The sequence below is a fragment of the Emydura macquarii genome, unplaced genomic scaffold (assembly GCF_026122565.2).
Source record: "Emydura macquarii macquarii isolate MOO-44397 ecotype Brisbane River unplaced genomic scaffold, CSIRO-AGI_Emac_v2 contig_480, whole genome shotgun sequence".
NCBI lineage: Eukaryota > Metazoa > Chordata > Testudines > Chelidae > Emydura > Emydura macquarii.
This window is the reverse complement of record NW_027130617.1, coordinates 8,454,811-8,472,114: the sequence shown is the minus strand read 5'-3', so window position 1 is coordinate 8,472,114 and position 17,304 is coordinate 8,454,811. Positions and strand designations below refer to the sequence as shown.

Sequence of the window (17,304 nt, the reverse complement as noted above, 5' to 3'; positions counted from 1 at the left end):
TTTGGTGAAATAAAGGAAGGCGTTTGCGCGATGCGCCTTTTTAAAGCAGCCTGAGGAAATACCTCCCCGCCGGCTGCTGGGTCCCCTCGAACTGCAGGGCCGCCGCTCAGCAACAACACGCCACCTCCTGCACTGGTAAAGGTAAAGCTACTTGGCCCAGGGGACTGACCGACCGGTGCAACAGCGCGCAGCCGCAACGCCCTGATTCCTATTCCACACTGGCTCCGCCCCTTCCCCCCATTCCATTCCTCTGTGCGTTGGCACCGCCCCCTTCTGAGCTTGGCGCATGCGCAGATTGATCTCGCGAGAAGAAGTCGCGTAGCCGCGCGCCTGCTGCTGCTGCTGCTGCCGCGCCGGCAGAGGGGACTGTTGGATGTTGAGGTACTGTGGCTGAGCGGGCGCGTGACCTTGTCTCCGGAGGCTGGTGCTGCCTGGGCGGTGCGGCGGTCAGGCAGGAGGAAGAGACGGCGGCGGCGGCGGCTCTGACCTTGCCAAGGGCCGGTCCCCCGCAGGGAGGAGCGGGGGCCGGCGGGCTCGGGGGGGGGGGGGCTGGCAGCCTCCGGTCCGAGCGGACAGGGTGCTCTTGTTCCCTGGGCAGGGTGGCGGGCAGGTGACACCCCCCCTCCCCTCCGCCGCTTTTCTGCCGCTCAGGAGGCCGCTGACCTCTGCGCGCCTCCGCCCGTCGAGCTCCCAGGGCCGCCCTTGTGTTGGGGTCGGGGGTGTCGCCTCCCGCACGATACTGCGGGGGGCAGGGCGCCCCTCTGCACACCACATTAGGGCCCCCTCAGACCTGCGCCCCCCGCCCTGTTGCACTGTTCAAGCTAAAGCCTGGGCTGCGGCCAGGTGCGTATGGCCCCATCACCGTAGTATCTGGGCACCTGCTGGAGACTCGCCCACCTGTTCTCCTACCGTCCCAGAGAGGTCGGGAAGTATCTTCCCCATTTTACAGACGGGGACCTGAAGTGAAGAGAAATCAAGTGATCTGGCCAAGGTCACCCACAGTCTGGCAGAATCAGGAGTTGAATGTGGATCTCCCACATCCATGTCCAGTGCCTTAACCTCAAGACTATTCACTTCAAATTAGGCTATGATACTGTGAAGGTAGAATTTAACCTGACAAATAGAATTTAACCAGCAGTTTTGTTGATGTGGAAAATTGTATAAAATTCAGTTCACACTCCATTAGCAGTGTAGGTCATGCAGGTTAAAAAGAACGATGAAAGGGATTTGATTTTTGTCACCTGATTTGGTACGTATGGCAGCATACATGGAGGAAATAGATGGCTAGCTTAAGAAGGTGCTATTTTTAAAGTTACTTTTCCAAGTAGACCTAGGCTTTCTGAAGGTCACATGGTAAATTGGGGACAGGACCAGGCTATAACCCAAGCTGCTTGTGACTGTCATAAAAATAATAGTTCTAAACTTTTTTAAATTGATGACTGAGAGACTTGGAATAACATTTTACATTGCTCTGATATAGCTTCTTAGATAATATTCTTGGACATTAGCTAAAAAGCCAGATATTTTGCTGGTATTCATGATTTCATCATTGATTGTAAATTCTGATTGTAAATGCTGACCATCCTATGCTGGTTTTTTACTTTAATTTCCTTTTATTGATTTGCTGTGGAAAATGTATTCTTGGTTATGTTTTAGTAAGTTTAGTAAGTATTGCCTATGTTTTTGTCTTTTAGGTGTACAATTTTTTCTCTTCAAATCTCATCTAAAAATAGAAGTTGCCATGGGTTTGTCTGCTTCATCTCCATCTATTGCTGTTCAGTCACCAAATGTGTCTGTACACCCTCAAACAGCATCTCCACCTTCAGAATGTCCCATGCATCAGAAAAAAATGGAAGGTAACTACCCACCAAAATGGGATGAAACAAAATCTAAACCTCAGAAAAGTGATTTGAAAGATATTTGGCAAGGAAGGAAAGTTATTTATCAGCAAAGGAGTATTAGTATGGTAAGAGTCTTCCTTCACAAAAATACCACTACTTGCAAGCTACATTCTTAATGGTAACGAAGTGTGAGTTCCTCACAAAGCTGCTTTACCTGCTAAAGCCATAGTTCAGGATTCTGTACCCTGCAATGGTGCTTGATATGTCTGATGTCTAAACTTGCACTTCTTATGTTGCTATAGTTGCTATTAGAGTCCTCAACTACAGCAGGGAAGTACAGAACACTGAACTGAGGTCTTGGAAGATAAGAGGAACTGATTGCCAAATGCTTTCTTAAATTGTGTAGGACTGTACTAGGTTGGACATTAGGAAATAGTTCCTAACTCTGAGTAGTTAAACACTGGAATAGATTGCCTAGGGGGGGTTGTAGAATCTCCATCATTGGAGATTTTAAGAGTACGTTGGACAGACGCCTGTCAGGGATGCTCTAGGTAATGCTTGGTACTGCCTTGAGTGCAGGGACTGGACTAGAAGATCTCTTGAGGCCTCTTCCAGTCCTATGATTCTCTGATATACTCTTTAAATCTAGATAGTCTCAGTGATTTGAGATCTTTTAAAGTGTAAATACCAAAAAGCTATTTTAATTTAATCTTAAGATTTGGGCTTCCATAGTTCATCATCAGAAGTCAGGAAATGCATAAGAGTAGGTTCCAACAGCAGTATTTGCATAGCTGCATTGCATGTCCTGTAGTCTTATGTATATGCTGTCGTAAACATTATGTTAGACTACACATTTAATCAGAAAAACACAGGATATGTGCAAAGCAGCAGAGTTGATTTTCTTTTCCCCGCAAGCCTTAGCTTTTGCATTTCTTGATTTTTGGTAACGAACTATGACTCTTAAGTTGCAGTTTTTAGAATTCTCAAAAGGAGTTAAAAATCTTTAATGTCGTCTTGGCATTTAAGATGCCTCAAATGCTGTGGGATGTAGCTTTTAATTCACCTTTAAATATTTACAGAGGTTTATGTGCTTGAAGTGTGCATCTGCTCTGAAGTGACTGTAAACGTAGCATTGTCAAATTCTGTTTGCATCCCTATTACTGTCAGGCCAAATTTGTTCAAATTTGACACCCTTAGAGAATTTGGATGGCTACAAAGTTTGGGGGGGAAAATCCCAATACATTCATGTTTGAGCAGAAACAAGCATGGAAACATCAGTCCCAAATAAACTGATTTTGAAAAATGTGAATATGTGAAAAAGGTTTATAATAGAAACTCTTCTAGAACTTGAATTGTATTGGTCACTACTAGGCACTTGCAGTAATAATTGTGGGAGTATTGTTTTTTACAGAAAGTTCATCACAGTAATTTACAGGTTTTCCATTAAATTTGTCATCTGTTCTGTCCTATCAAGTGACTACAAATTAGTGTTTTAACTCTTCTCTATTAAGTCAGTTTTGTTCATCATTCCCTCTTTATGCCCAGATCCTGCCATCTCATCTGCACAGGCAGACCTGTAGAGAGTCTGAACTAAATCAGTGGGGCTCCACATAGGGTCTGGGATTTCAGAAACATGGTTTTTGTTGTATATGGATGTCAAAAAATAAGGTGAATTATTTTCAAGTTGTTTGGTGTCAGCATTTAAGAAAAGACTTTGCTGGGTTACTTATCAGATGAAAGCTGTGGATATCATTCTTTTATGCACTATCTGATTACTTATGCAAAAGCTGCAAAATTTGTTACTGTCAATTTAAATTCAAGAGGCTTGTTGTATCTACAAGCACAGGAATGAAAAAACTGCCAATTCTTTGACTGACAAGCTTGTGTCTAATTGGAATTGCTGTTATTATGTTGCTGTCCCTTAAAAAAATAAGAAATAATGTTTTCTCATTACGAGAAAGTTGGAATCATTACTCATGTGGGGGTGGGGGTTTTATATTTACATTATTATGAATTGTATTTTTGTACTAATGAATGGTTTAATGTTTTTTTATTTCAGGTTGTCAAGTGCACATGAAATCTCCTGATCAAGATACTGAGAACCAAAATAATATTCTTACACATCAAGAACGAGCGTATGAATATGTGGAGTGTCCTATGAAATCTAGTACATTTCAAATGAAAGATGATATAGATCCTAGAAATATGGTAACCTTTATGTAGTTCATATGTCTTCTTAAGACCTGTTCCCTTCTAGAGTGTGTTTACTATGAAAACGAGATCTTGGTGGTAGCATAGGTACAGATAAAAACTATGGATGTTAAAGTGATTATTCCATCTTTAATACTGAATTTTCTGGTCAGACATTTGTGTTGCAAATAAACTTAAAGAGAAATTGCTGAATAGTTAAGGCCTAAAATTTGATCTGCTTTTAAAATCATTGCACTTCGGTGAGGAAATGCCCTCACAATTATAAATGTCTACTTAACAACAAAGACAAGATGGCTCATTTAAATATTTCCAAGGCTGGTAGGGATGGGAGCACTGTGGTGTGTTGAATGGCGAGCTCTCTGCCTGATGGAGTTGCTCAGATGGGCTCTGAAGCAGGACTCAGCTAGGTTCTCTCTGTTTAAAGTAAAACTGTGATCTGGAGCTTAGGGTTTAAAGAGGCAAAGAGGGGCATATGACAGTCTTGAGCATGGATGAGAAGTATTAACTCCAGAAGAGAGTTATTTCTGCAGAGCCTTTATAAGGGCCATGCTTTTTGTTGTTTGTATCAACTGTTTAGTTATACTATGATTTTTTAAAAAATATGGTGATCTATCAAAACACTTTCTGCACTGAGATTTTGTTAAATTAATCATTTGTGTTTAGATGCCTCCACCTAATCAAATGCCATCCTTGGATCAACCATTTTCACTATCAACTGTTAGAGAAGAGTCTTCCATTCCTAGAGCTCATTCAGAACAAAAATGGGTTTATCCTTCAGAGCAAATGTTTTGGAATGCTATGCTAAGGAAAGGGTAAGTAAGCTGATTTTACCAAATAGAATGTGTGCTAGCCTGAAGAGTGCATAATTTCTTGCGCATTGATATTGTAGGCATTTAATTAAGGGGCTGGTGAGCTCCAGGCAGTAATCAGTCAGCTTGTCCAGAGAAGTCTGAATCCTATTAAAAAGTTATCCTAAGAGTAAGCTGGTCTCTAAAACTTGGTCACTGGGTTTTTTCAATCTTTTTTAAACAAAAGTTCCACAGTTGTGAACAACTAGATCATGTCCATGGTGTTAGCAACATTGGAAACCCTAGCTTCTGTGGCTGTCTGTATCATAAAATCAGTTAACCTGTTTAGTGCATGTCTAAGATAAAGTGGTGTTAAAAATGCTGGTGGCTGCAGGAGCTTTGCTTATAACTAGGGGGTTGCCAGCGTTGGCTAATAAACTAGAAATGAAAAAGGTTTTAGCAACAGTGCAATTTTTGTGTTTAAAAAAAAGTCCTAGTGTAGACAAGGCCTAAATGAAGCACATAAGTCTCTTAGCCTAAAAAATGCCTTGGATCAGTAATTGGAGAGTGAGACAAAATTCTTTTTCATACAAATAATGCATATTTAAAGTGTGTTCTTGTTGAAACTGTCATATTTTTAAGGTCTAGTTGATAAAAATACAGTAGTTATTTATAGCACTCTTCAAAGTAGTAAAACACTAAGGTCCTGATCCTGCAAACCCATAAGCTGGTGCTTAATTCTACACACACGCTTAAATGTAAGCTCATGTATAAGTGTGTACAGGATCATGGAATAAGAGAGAGATTTGTACATGACTCTTAAATGTATTAGATACATGGTTTTTTTCTTTGTCTATCAAAAATGAAGTTGGGTTGCATCCTCCAAAAACATTTCTAAGCATTGTGAAGGATAAACTAATTATAGATACCTTTGTCAACACATTCCAATATCATGACTTAACTCATGCTGTTTGTTTGGTCAAGCTGAGATCATGTTAAATAACTTTCTGTATACAAATTATAGTTAAGTAGTTAAAAGGACTAAGCAGGAGACTAGAAGTTAGCAATGCACGAGTTCTGATTCTGACTCTGACACAGAGTTGCTCTGTAACTTGGGGCAAATGGTTTTTATCTGTAATTCCTGTACCTTTCAGGCACATTGATGGGGGGAGATGGGGAATTTAAGCTCTAATATTTGTAAAAATTTCCCAAATAGTGTTTGTTTTTTAGGTGGAGGTGGAAAGATGATGACATAAATCCCAAAGACATGACTAATATTATCAAGATTCATAATCAGAATAATGAGCAGGCTTGGAAAGAGATTTTAAAGTGGGAAGCTCTTCATGCTGTGTAAGTATATGTGAGATGAAAAACAAAAGATTATTTGGTTCTTGCTACTTGTAAGTCTTCAAAAGTTGGAATGGTTTCCGTTTACCCAGAAAATGACCTGATACTTGTAATAGTGTAGAGGAGCATGTCATTAACTTGGATTTGTGGTAGCAAGGGATTTTGACTATTAGGTTGTGCATATATATATTGAAGTAGTTGGGAAGCTTGTCCAGGAGAAGTTGTCAGACCCGGTTAGACTAATTGTATGGATGTTACACTGTCAAAACTGGTCAGCATTTCTGTCATCCAAGACTTTGAGACTTGTTTGGGGGTTGGTTATTTTTTTGGATTTGGTACAAAATCCTTTAGTTAGGAACGAAGGTTTAACAAGATCCAATGGCTGAAAGTTTGTCAGCAAAGTTTTTAAACTGGAAATAAGATGCAAATTTTAATGGGTTAACTAACAATTGGAGCAGATTATCAAGGATGAGGTAAATTCTCTATTGCTTGGAGTCCTCAAGTCAAGATGATGCATCTTTCTAAAAGATATGCTGTAGTTCAACCACATGATTGGGGGCTACATGCAGAAATCACTGGTGAAATTCTATAACCTGTGTTACGCAGGTGATCAGACTAGCTGATCATAAATCATAAAGGCTTTAAAATCTATTGTATTAGATTATCATACCTCTGAGATGCACTTTTTTTCCGGATACTAGTAGTGGAGGCTATCTGAAAGCTGGTTACAGGTCCCATGATGTGGGTCAGTATGTTCCAGTCTCAGAGTAAGTTAAGATAACCTAGGAGCTGCTTTAACTTGTGCTGGCAATATATGGTCATAAGAATGGCCATACTGGATCAGACCAATGGTCCATCTAGCCTTGTATCCTGTCTTCTGATGGTGGCCAATGCTAATGCTTCAGAGGAAATGAACAGAACAGGGCAATTATTGTGTGATCCAGTCCCAGCATCTGGCAGTCAGAGCATGGGGTTGCATTCATGACCATCTTGGCTAGTAACCATTGATGAACCTTGGTGACGCAGGACTCTCGCTATATTGATGAACCTGTTGTCCATGAACTTAGCCAATTCTTTTTTTGAACCCAGCTATACTTTTGACCTTCATAACATTCCCTGGCAACAAGATCCACAAGTTGACTGTGTGTTGTGTGAAGAAGTGCTTTCTTAGGTCTGTTTAAAATCTGCTGCCTATTAATTTAATTGGGTGACCCCTGGTTTTTGTGTTATATGAAGGGGTAAATAACACTTCCTTGTTCACTTCCTCCACACCATTTGTGATTTTATAAACCTCTATCAGATCTCCCCAAGGGAACCATATTTCATCAAAGAATTAGCAGAGCTCCCACCTTACCCTCTCCCTCCTTTGACACTCTTTACACCATAGTTTCTCAACCTGTGGTACGGACGGGTACGTGAGACACAGGCTGGGGGTACCCCAGAAAAAACAGAATGAAGGGGAGGCGGGTGGCAGCTGCTGGCTTCTGGGGAAGCAGGGCAGCAGCCACCCGCTTCCTACCCGGTCCCAGCTCAGAGCTGGGAGACAGGTAGTAGCCCCCTGCTTCCTGCCTGGTCACAGCTCCCAGCTGGGAGGTGGGTGGCAGCTGCTACAGTCCCGGGAAGCCGGGCTGCAGCCACCCGTTTCCTGTCCTGTCATAGCTCCCAGCTAGGAAGCGAGTGGCAGCCGCCGGCTCTTGGGGGAGGCAGGTGGCAGTCCCCTGCTTCCCGCCTGGTCACAGCTGGGAGGCAGGTGGCAGCCGCTAGCTTCTGGGGGAGGCAGGCAGCAGCCCCCCGCTTCCCGCTGGGTCCCAGCTTCCATGTGGGAGCCCAGTGGCAACCTCCTGCGTCAGCTGGGTGGCATCCACCCACACCCCGGCTCTGAGCCAAGGAACCGCCTCCAGTGCCCCAGCTTGAAGACAGGCAGCAGCCGCCTGCCAACATCCCTGGGTCCCAGCTAGCGCAGAAGCCTCCTCTGCCCCAGCTCGGATTGGGTGGCAATCGCCCACCTCCCGGGTTGTCAGCCAGGTGGCAGCCGCCTGCAGCTTGCCCAGGTGGCAGCTCCCCTCCCTGGCTCAAAGCCCAGTGCCCAGAAAACTTGTCAATTTCACTGCTCTAGCTGAGCAGTGAAATTGACAACTATGACAGCTCCAGATTTCTCCTCTCAAATCTATGGCAAAAAATTTGGCACAGCGCTTTATATTCCCCAGCATGGCATGCCGCTCAAAGCCTCCTAGCTTTTGCCAACTTCACCTCTAGCCCAGGTACATACTTGAGTTGTGCACCCCTGGTGTAAAGGTGGTAACCCTACCCATACTAGATCTGACATCTGTCTTATCAGGGCCTTATATACTCAGCCCTTCTTCCAACATATGGATCGCATTAGTCTGTAAATATAAAATCCCGTGGAATATTGAGTGTTGAGGTACTTATTAAAATTTTCAGAAGTTAGGGGGTTAAGTTAAAAGAAGTTAAAAGATTGAGAAACACTGCTTTACACTAGGGTGAGCAGCTGTTTGATGCAGGATCCAACTCTGCCATTTTTACGAGAGAACCCCTGCTGTGGGGAATGCTTGGCCATGTACAGTACATTTGGGTGGTCTATTCAGACAAGAGAATCTGGCCCAGTGTGATCCCATTAGCCAGAAATGATCTCTATTGTTTTCTTCCATCACGGGTACTCTGATTGCTGCCCTCCCCCATGCAGATACTGATGAAATATGTTATGGCACACTCCTACTTTCATATTTAGTGAGAACTTACTGCTGACTTGTAAATCTATTTTAAAGTAACTGTTTTATTATTTGAATAACTGATTTTTTTTTACAACTTTTCCTAATACACAATTTATGTATCAATAAAACGAGTTCTTAAACTGTATGTTATCGGTCTTAAATGGAAAGTGTCTTTTTAATTGTTTAAAATGTGTTTAGGGAATGCCCATGTGGACCATCATTGATGCGGTTTGGAGGTAAAGCTAAGGAGTATTCACCACGAGCCAGAGTACGTTCATGGATGGGGTACGTTTGCAGGACCAGAAATGTGTGGGTCTTTTCCTTGTGTGTTGAAATGTGATATAGAAGTATATTTTTTAAATGTTTTAGAACTACAGTTTCAGGCAGTATTTACCAGAGGAGGGACAGAACATAAGCAGAATTTTTGAACGTATGTTATCATAAAGTAATCTGTGTAGTACATATGGCTTTTGTGCCCATTTTATAAAATGTCATGTTCATTTAATAGCTGGTGTTAATTTACTGAATTCTCTTTCCAGATACGAACTTCCTTTTGACAGACATGATTGGGTTGTTGATCGTTGTGGAAAGGAAGTCAGATATGTTATTGATTATTATGATGGTGGAGAAGTAGATAAGAATTACCAATTCACCATCTTGGATGTCCGTCCTGCATTTGATTCTTTCTCTGCTGTGTGGGACAGAATGAAAGTAGCTTGGTGGCGTTGGACTTCATAACTCCCCTGAAACTGTATTCTCTCAAATTAAAGATGAGGTGACATTGGAACTTGAAATAAAGATCATAATAACTGTGCTTATCTTCATTTACCAACATTGTGCTTAACTCTGGGGGAAAACACTATGCAATTTTTTCTGAACAGATACTTCATATCATCTTTAATTTAAGGGTAAGGTACATACTTTCCTCTATTTAGCTTTATGTCAGTATTCAAGTTTCCTCATAGCTGGAAAATCTTATGTATATTTTACAGTCAAATAAGACTAAACTATACAAAATTAGTGACTCTCACAAAGTGCCAAGCACAATGGGGCCTGATCCTGATTGAGGCCTTTAGGCACTACTGCAATATAGATAATAAAAAGTAAGAGCTTCGTAAATGTTTTTACCTGGTCATTGAAAATGGTATGTGGATATCATGAAGAAGGATCTGGTGTAAAAATCTAGATAGATAATTTATTGTTGCAAACAACTAATTTATATAGTTATACACAGGTATTTTACTCATCCATATCTAAATCTGCTGAGATGATTTCAGTTGGACTAACTATTTAATTAAAATATATGGCATGTGAATATTTTTAAAGGTACGTTAAACTGAAACTAATGTAGGAAGAATTGTGCCATTATTTGCAACAGATTTTAAAAAAAAGAAAAGTAATTCATAATTTGAAACAGCATGTTGGTTGCTTTTTCCTTTTAAACTGCCACTTCTATATTGTATTTTAAAAAGCAGGAAATAACATGGATATTTCAGAGTTCTTAAAAGTTTCATTTTTGAAGTTATAAAAAATCCATAGGGTTTGAGTTAATTGAGTATATACTTAAAATTCCATTGTCTTCAGTTGGTGTTAGATGAAATTTTAATTTTTGTGGAGAGTAACTGCCTCTCTTGAAGAAAAGACACTAATTGGACACAGTGTTCAGTTTTCACATTTTGTTGAGTATATTGTTAAATTAAGATTTCTAGGCATTGTTTTGCAGATTTGATAGACAGTAAATTACTATATGCTGAAAGGTGTTATGTAAAAGGTATAAATGTAGAGTATCAGAAATGTTAAGCTATTAACTTGATTTGACTTGCTATATCTCTCTCATAATGTAGATATTTAAAATTACTTATTGCATAATGATGTAATGATCTGAACAATCTTACATGTGCATAGGAAGGAAAATTAATAGTTTTCTAACTTGATAAATATAACTATAAATCATACTTCAAGGTTATGGCATCAGGAGTTCATCTTAAATTAATCCTCCCTTCTGCATGTCCTGTTCTGAAACTGATCCATCTACGCATTTCACTTTGGATTGGTAGGAGTAACTGAATGCTGTATTCTAGTCCCTGTAGTGGGAAATTTCTCCAATATGTACATAATCCTACAGGATATGGATAAAGGGCTGTGTGTAACTGGATTTATATAGGAAGCTACCTTCAGAGAGCAGTTTTGCAATCAACTGACTTCACTTCATGAGGAAGTGATCTCATATAGCCCCTGTTTGGAAGGTTGTAGTGGAGACCATCTTTGTTGTTGTCCAGAGAAAAAGTTCCCCTTCAGAGGCTTCCAGAAAGTATTGCATAGCCTAAAGTGTAACATAACTGAGGTGTTTTTTCTCTCTGTCCTTGTTCAATAATCCTGTTCTCTAGCCATCTAAAGGCAATATTGGACAATAAATAATTTTTCTGAGAGTTATGTACTATTGTGCAAGAAGAGGCAGTGCTACTAGTGAAAGGATTACAAACCCAACATTAGTGGTTGAGAGTATCAAGTGGTTACTCCCTGGATGATGTGTGTCCTTACATCTTACAAATCAGTTTTGGTAACTTGTGATACATACAATCCTGGTGCTGTATGTCTCATGCAAAACAGAAGAGAGAGGTAGCAATACTTAAATCTGTATTCAAAAACTTCCAAAAACCCAAAAACCCTCACCTCATTGATTACAGAAACAGTGACTTTATCATTGAAATATTCATTGAGTGAGGAACTAAAAGAAGTCATATAAACCACTTACTTGAGTGTACCTGTCTTCTAGTATGCTCCACTGGCTGTGTATAGATTCAATTTTTTCTTTGTAATGCTTGAATATTACTACTTAAGAAATGTGATATCTTGTCATTTGATTCTCCTGTTTTAATAAAGTGACCTTTTTTTTTTTTTTTAACTTTACCATTGTAATATTTTGTAGTTTTAGACTGAAATTGTTAGTTCTGGTGATGGCATTTCCAAGTTTGGTGATTATAGAAATGATCTATTATTTACACCCTATACTAGAGTAGCCTTTCTGAGTCTGGTATGTAACTACATAGAACTGCCTGAGCCTTCGTTGGATAATATGCTCTGCTAAAAAAGAGCTAAAAAATCTGCTCAGTATTAGCGTGCACTAGTAGCAGATACAGAAGGGTTGAAGATTTGTTGAAGATTCGCCATGTGTAAGGATCTGAAGCGAGATCTGAAGTGATGCATAATCAACAGCAACCAAATTTCCAGTTCTACTGGAGATCAGGAGATTCTATAAATTAAGAATTTAGGTTCTTATTCAAAACACATAAATCAGTGGAAAGACCCACTGATTTCAATGACCCATAGGCTAAGTCTACACTGTATAGTAAACCTGGTCTCAGATGTAGTTTTAAGACCAAGCCACATACTGTCTATACACAAATCAGTCAGACATAGACTAACAGACTCATCCAGAGTATTGATCTATACCTGAATCCTGCTGTGATGAGGGTCCAAGCCCAGGAATTTTGCTGTGTGACTGCAGCTGAAGTCTGGGTGGCCAGACTTGTCTGGAGAGTTGCTAACTGGCTAAAGCTATTCCTTAGGCCCCTGGGCCTGTGTTTCCTAGCTCTTCAGTCCCAAAATTCCCAATCAATTCTTAGGAACTGGAAGCAACCTCCTGGTTCTAATACAGCTGCTTGGTGTTTAACTCTTCATTTTCATGTGACTGCTTAATGGGGGAAACAATGCTCATGTGTTAGCCCTGGCCAGCACTAACAAGAAGTCTTGCATCAAGTGTGCTGCTACCTGGCCAGAGGAACACAGGTGAATTCTGGTTAATCTCTGCTGTGATGCAAACAAGACATTCAACTTCAGCAAGAGCACAAGAAATGATTGTATCTACAAAGCTATATCTGAGCAGCTGGTGGCCTTGCGCGTTGACCAGACTGGAGATCAATGCAGAGAGTGAATCAAGTGGCTCAAGACTGACAACCACAAAATCAAGTATGCTAATGGCATCTCTGGGAACTCCTCATCTTGCCTCTTCTATGAGAAATTTCACCTGGTGCTGGGAACCTCAGTAAGTACTAAGCCTACAGTGGTGCATTAAAACCTGTTGAGCTGGGATAGAACCTTTATAAACCCCCACTCATAGGCACCACTGGAGGACAGCCACCAGCTGGATGAAGGTCAAGAAGTGAAACTGGTGCAGACACCAGTTCATGAAGACGGTAGACTGCTGGAGCAGCTACAGTATATTCTGGGTCCAAATTCAGAGAAGTAGTTTGGGGATAACCCTGTGTAGCACCTTGCAGTGGAACTGGCAGCAGAGAAAGCACCAGAGTCTGGTAAGTTTCTGCCACAATATTTAATGTTGCTAATATGTGGAGGGGAGAGATTTCCACCTATGGATCTATTAAATTATTAATACAAGCTAGGGTAGTAGTGTGCTTCTGTTCAGGGCAGAACCCACTCTAGTTCCCTAGTGCTGCCTCACAGCCCCTTCCCTCACCCCAATGTACAATTCAAAATGGACACGGGGGGGGGACATTCAGCAAGTCCTAAAAATTTCATAACTGCTTAATGTTAGAAATATGGGTTGGGGCATTATAATTATGAGCCTCACATATCCCTCCCTGGTAACACAGTACACCTTTAAAAGTCAGCCATGCCCACACTGTCCTGGACATCCTGTACCCAGAGTTTAAAAAAAAAAGCAAGGGGGGATGCTTGTATTTTGTCTGCAGCCGGCTGTAAAGTCAAAAGAAAATTTGTGTATTTGGTGCATAGTTGGCTGAAAAAGGAGTCTAAACAGTACTAGATGCGTATAATGTTCATAGCTGCCTGCACTTTATGTCCAAATACAGCAGCTGCCTGTGTTAGGGGTCCCAATGGCTGGCAGTCAGGTCTGTGTGTGGATGCAGGGTGCTTGTAAGGAGGCTGTACTATACCTCCATGCTAAATCAGAATCTTGTTGATTTTAACCAAATTTTCATCCATTGCTGGCTGGGGATGAATGCAAACCTCTCATGGAGAAGGAATTCAAGATGGTTGGTTATGCACCAGGGCAGGGCCTACTTATTAGGTTGCTTCTAGCTCACAAGCCCTCTCCTTTTGGAGATGTGCTGGTCAGTTACCAGGTGCCTAAGAAGCTTTGCATACATGGATGGCTGTGCCTCACTGGTCTGAAACAAAAGTTCACGCTTCCACTTAGTGACCTCCAGAATATCAATGTCCTCCAGAGCTTGCCCTGCTCAAAGGATTTTAAAATCCTAGCTAGTGACAAGCTCCTGTCCTTGCTAGTGACACCTCCAGTCCCACCAGAAAATAATGGTGGGGATTTATGAATCATTTTAATTGAACTTTGTGGGTGTATCTTACCTTGATGCATGATGGTTTTCAGTGTTCCAAAAGGATGTCTAAACTGGCCAGTGGTTTTTGTGTGAATAAAATAAAACCCATTAATTAAAAAAGGATCAATTTTCTGACCTTGAATTGAAACAGCTCCTTTGAAAGAGTAGAAAATGTAATTTTTTTATCATGGTCATATAATGTGCCCTTTTATTTTCCTTTCAAGGCACTTCCAGCATCACCTCTGCATGGCACACAGAGTGAGGTAGGAGCCTGTCAGAGTGGACCCTCCAACTACAGGCAAGGAAAGAGAGTCCAAGATGAGTTATGAGAAAGATTCTTGATAAAACCAATCAGCAGATTGAGTGCCAGAAAAATAAAGGATGCGAAAAAGAGACTGGACAGTGTGAGGAGAGATTGGCAGCACAGTTCTAGGAGAACGACTGCAGGTTGACCGAGGAAGGCAGCACAGCAGAAAGAGCTGTTTGAGTAGTTACTTGCACTCATGTTCACCAGACTACAGGCTGTAGTGCCAACTCCACTGCCATGTTTGGTTCCTGCTTCAGCACCACACACTGAGTCCCCTCTATGCTATCAGACTATGCGGCCTTTGGATGATTCAGGTGTTGGCTGGACCATGTCACAGGCAATGAGTACTAGTACATGGAACAGTCAAATATACCCAGTGCATTCCTCCACTCCACTCCGGTTGTGGTCCCCATGCACAAAAAGACACTAGAAAAGCTGAGCATAACAGAAAGAGACAGGGGACACCCAAAACTAGTTGTCTAGTTCAGTGCTAACTTGCACCTTTCCCTATGTTTGCATTGTTTGGTTATTGTGTTGTATGTTATGATTGTAGCTTTCTGAAAATCTTTCTGGTTTTTACTGTGCCATGTTGTATTTGAAATCAAGTATTGACTTTTCACGCAAGTTTTCATTAGCAAAACCCTCCATATGTGTCAGCATAGTGTGCAATACACTGTTTGTAGAGCTACATTACAAGTATTCACAAAATTAATAGTACATAAATCTAGAGCTGCCCTATACCCACAAACAACATAATTAAAAATACCATTTCATTCCCCCTCATGCATGGGACCATGCAAACCCAGTCTGGGGCCACACAAAGCATTCCTGATTTGTGTTGCATGGGTGGCTCCAGCTCTAGTAATGACAGGGGTGCTTTCTGGCTATGTGCACGGGTTCAGCAGTCGCTCGGTGTCTTGAGTCCACTCCTGGTGAAAAGGTTCTCCCTTGTCCTTGCAGACATTGTGCCATCATCCTACAGCTACTGAGCATATAGTTGAATCATCTTTTGCCAGGTCTAAGGGATAAGTGGAACAGTTGGGACTCCATTTATAACAATGTCATTCAGTGGAAATAATGTCCCAATTTGTCCTTGAAGATAAAGTTCCAGTCTCCAGACACTCCTGGCACTATTCACCTTGCCACTGCATTCCACGTTACTATCCATGAAACTGCTTCTGTGATTGACCAGTGCCTGCATAACAATAGAGTGTGCGGTTTATGTACTCATGCTTCTTGTGGAGGGTAAACTGTGGGCATCTGAGTCTCATCACTGGCCTTGGTGCAGTTTGGAAAGCCCATTTTCTGAATGCCAGCAATTATTTCAGGAACATTTGTAATACCCACAACCTGATTGCCCCACACACCTCTGCCACAACAGCCTCCACAACTGACTTGCTAACTCCAAACTGGCTAGCTATTGACCTGTAGCAGTCTGGGGTAGCCAGCTTCTAGATGGTTATAGCAACCCATTTCTGGACTGGCATAGCCTCCCTCATGTGTTTGGCCTGATGTTGGAGGGTCATGGCAAGCTGATCACAAACCTCCAGAGCTGCTACTTGTCATTTCAGGTCCTCATGATGTGATTCCTCCAGTCTGTGCTTATGGCTCTGCTCCAGAAGCACTGGGAAATGTGAGGTTGTGATAACAGGCATGAACAGCATCAGCTGGATTATAGCTGCCATGTCAATACCATCCTCAGAGATCTGCATTTGGCAAATCAAATACCACCGCCAGTGTCTCACAGATGCCTCATGCCTGATTCTGGAAATAGGATTGACAGCGTGAGCTAGAGAAGTTCTTCCACTGGGTCAGAATTCATGTTGATGACTCTGGCTGCTGGGAGTGTGTGTACCCAGAAACGGCTTGGCTAGATGTGTTGGCCTCAACCCACTTCTGATCAAGTGTTATGGGATGATCAGAAACCACTATGAATGAATCCCTAGAGTGGCTACAGGAACCCTGAGATATGCTCCGAGAAGTAGATGTTCCGATGGGTCTGTATAGTGCAGTATGGATGTGTCTGTACATTTATGATGCTCAGCTTTCCAATGCAGTGTGGATGCTCAACCTCAGGTTTGGAAACACCAAGTCCACAGGTATGGGTCCCACAGACCCAGGTTTGCTATGCCATGTAGACATAGCCTTACTTTTTATTTTTACTTAGGGAGGGGGAGACATAAAATGAGTCTCTTTGGATCATAAAAGTAGACCTGAAAATACTTCAGAATAATTTTATTTGTCAGATAAGATTATATGTTAGCTCCAAATAGCGAGGGTAAGTATAATACTTAAAGCTCAAGTGATTTTAAAGCTTTTTTCCCCCTTCCTTTTTTTTTTAGATCCTCCAGTTGCCTATTGCCAGTTTGATGCTGGTGGTGTCACAACCCTACAAAACCCTTAGTGGAATGGTCTAGTAGTTAGGACACTAACATAGAACTTGAAACCTGTGTTCCAGTGTGCTTTGCTACAAGCTGCTTGTGTGAATTGGGCAACTCATTCAGCCTCTCTGTGCCTCAGTTTCCCCATCTGTAAAATAAGGATAATAGTACTGTCCTAACTCAGAAAGGTGTTGTGAGGCACTCAGATACTATGGTAATGGGAGCCTAAGATACATCTTGCTTTACTAAAACTTTGATTCAGTTTTTTACAAACTATAAGTAAATTGTTTGTTTTTAAATAGCTCCATACAATGAGGGTGTGGGAAGCTGACATCACACTGCCTTCTGGAAAATGCAGAAAAATCTTGCTTAGTTATTT

General features: G+C 41.5%; 1 protein-coding gene across 2 annotated transcripts; it reads left to right on the top strand.

Annotated features, from left to right (window-relative positions):
• Nucleotides 1-289: 289 nt before the first annotated feature.
• Nucleotides 290-9,733, top strand: HCCS (holocytochrome c synthase). Of its 2 annotated transcripts, XM_067538422.1 has the most exons (7): nt 290-381; nt 1,695-1,856; nt 3,901-4,049; nt 4,716-4,864; nt 6,071-6,190; nt 9,118-9,204; nt 9,459-9,733. In XM_067538422.1, the coding sequence occupies exons 2-7, from the start codon at nt 1,742-1,744 to the stop codon at nt 9,655-9,657; spliced, it is 819 nt and encodes a 272-aa protein (XP_067394523.1). In that variant the 5' UTR covers nt 290-381; nt 1,695-1,741; the 3' UTR covers nt 9,658-9,733. The 2 variants fall into 2 exon arrangements, with proteins under 2 accessions (XP_067394523.1, XP_067394524.1); XM_067538423.1 differs by lacking the exons at nt 290-381; nt 1,695-1,856 and adding an exon at nt 1,881-1,966.
• Nucleotides 9,734-17,304: the final 7,571 nt, after the last annotated feature.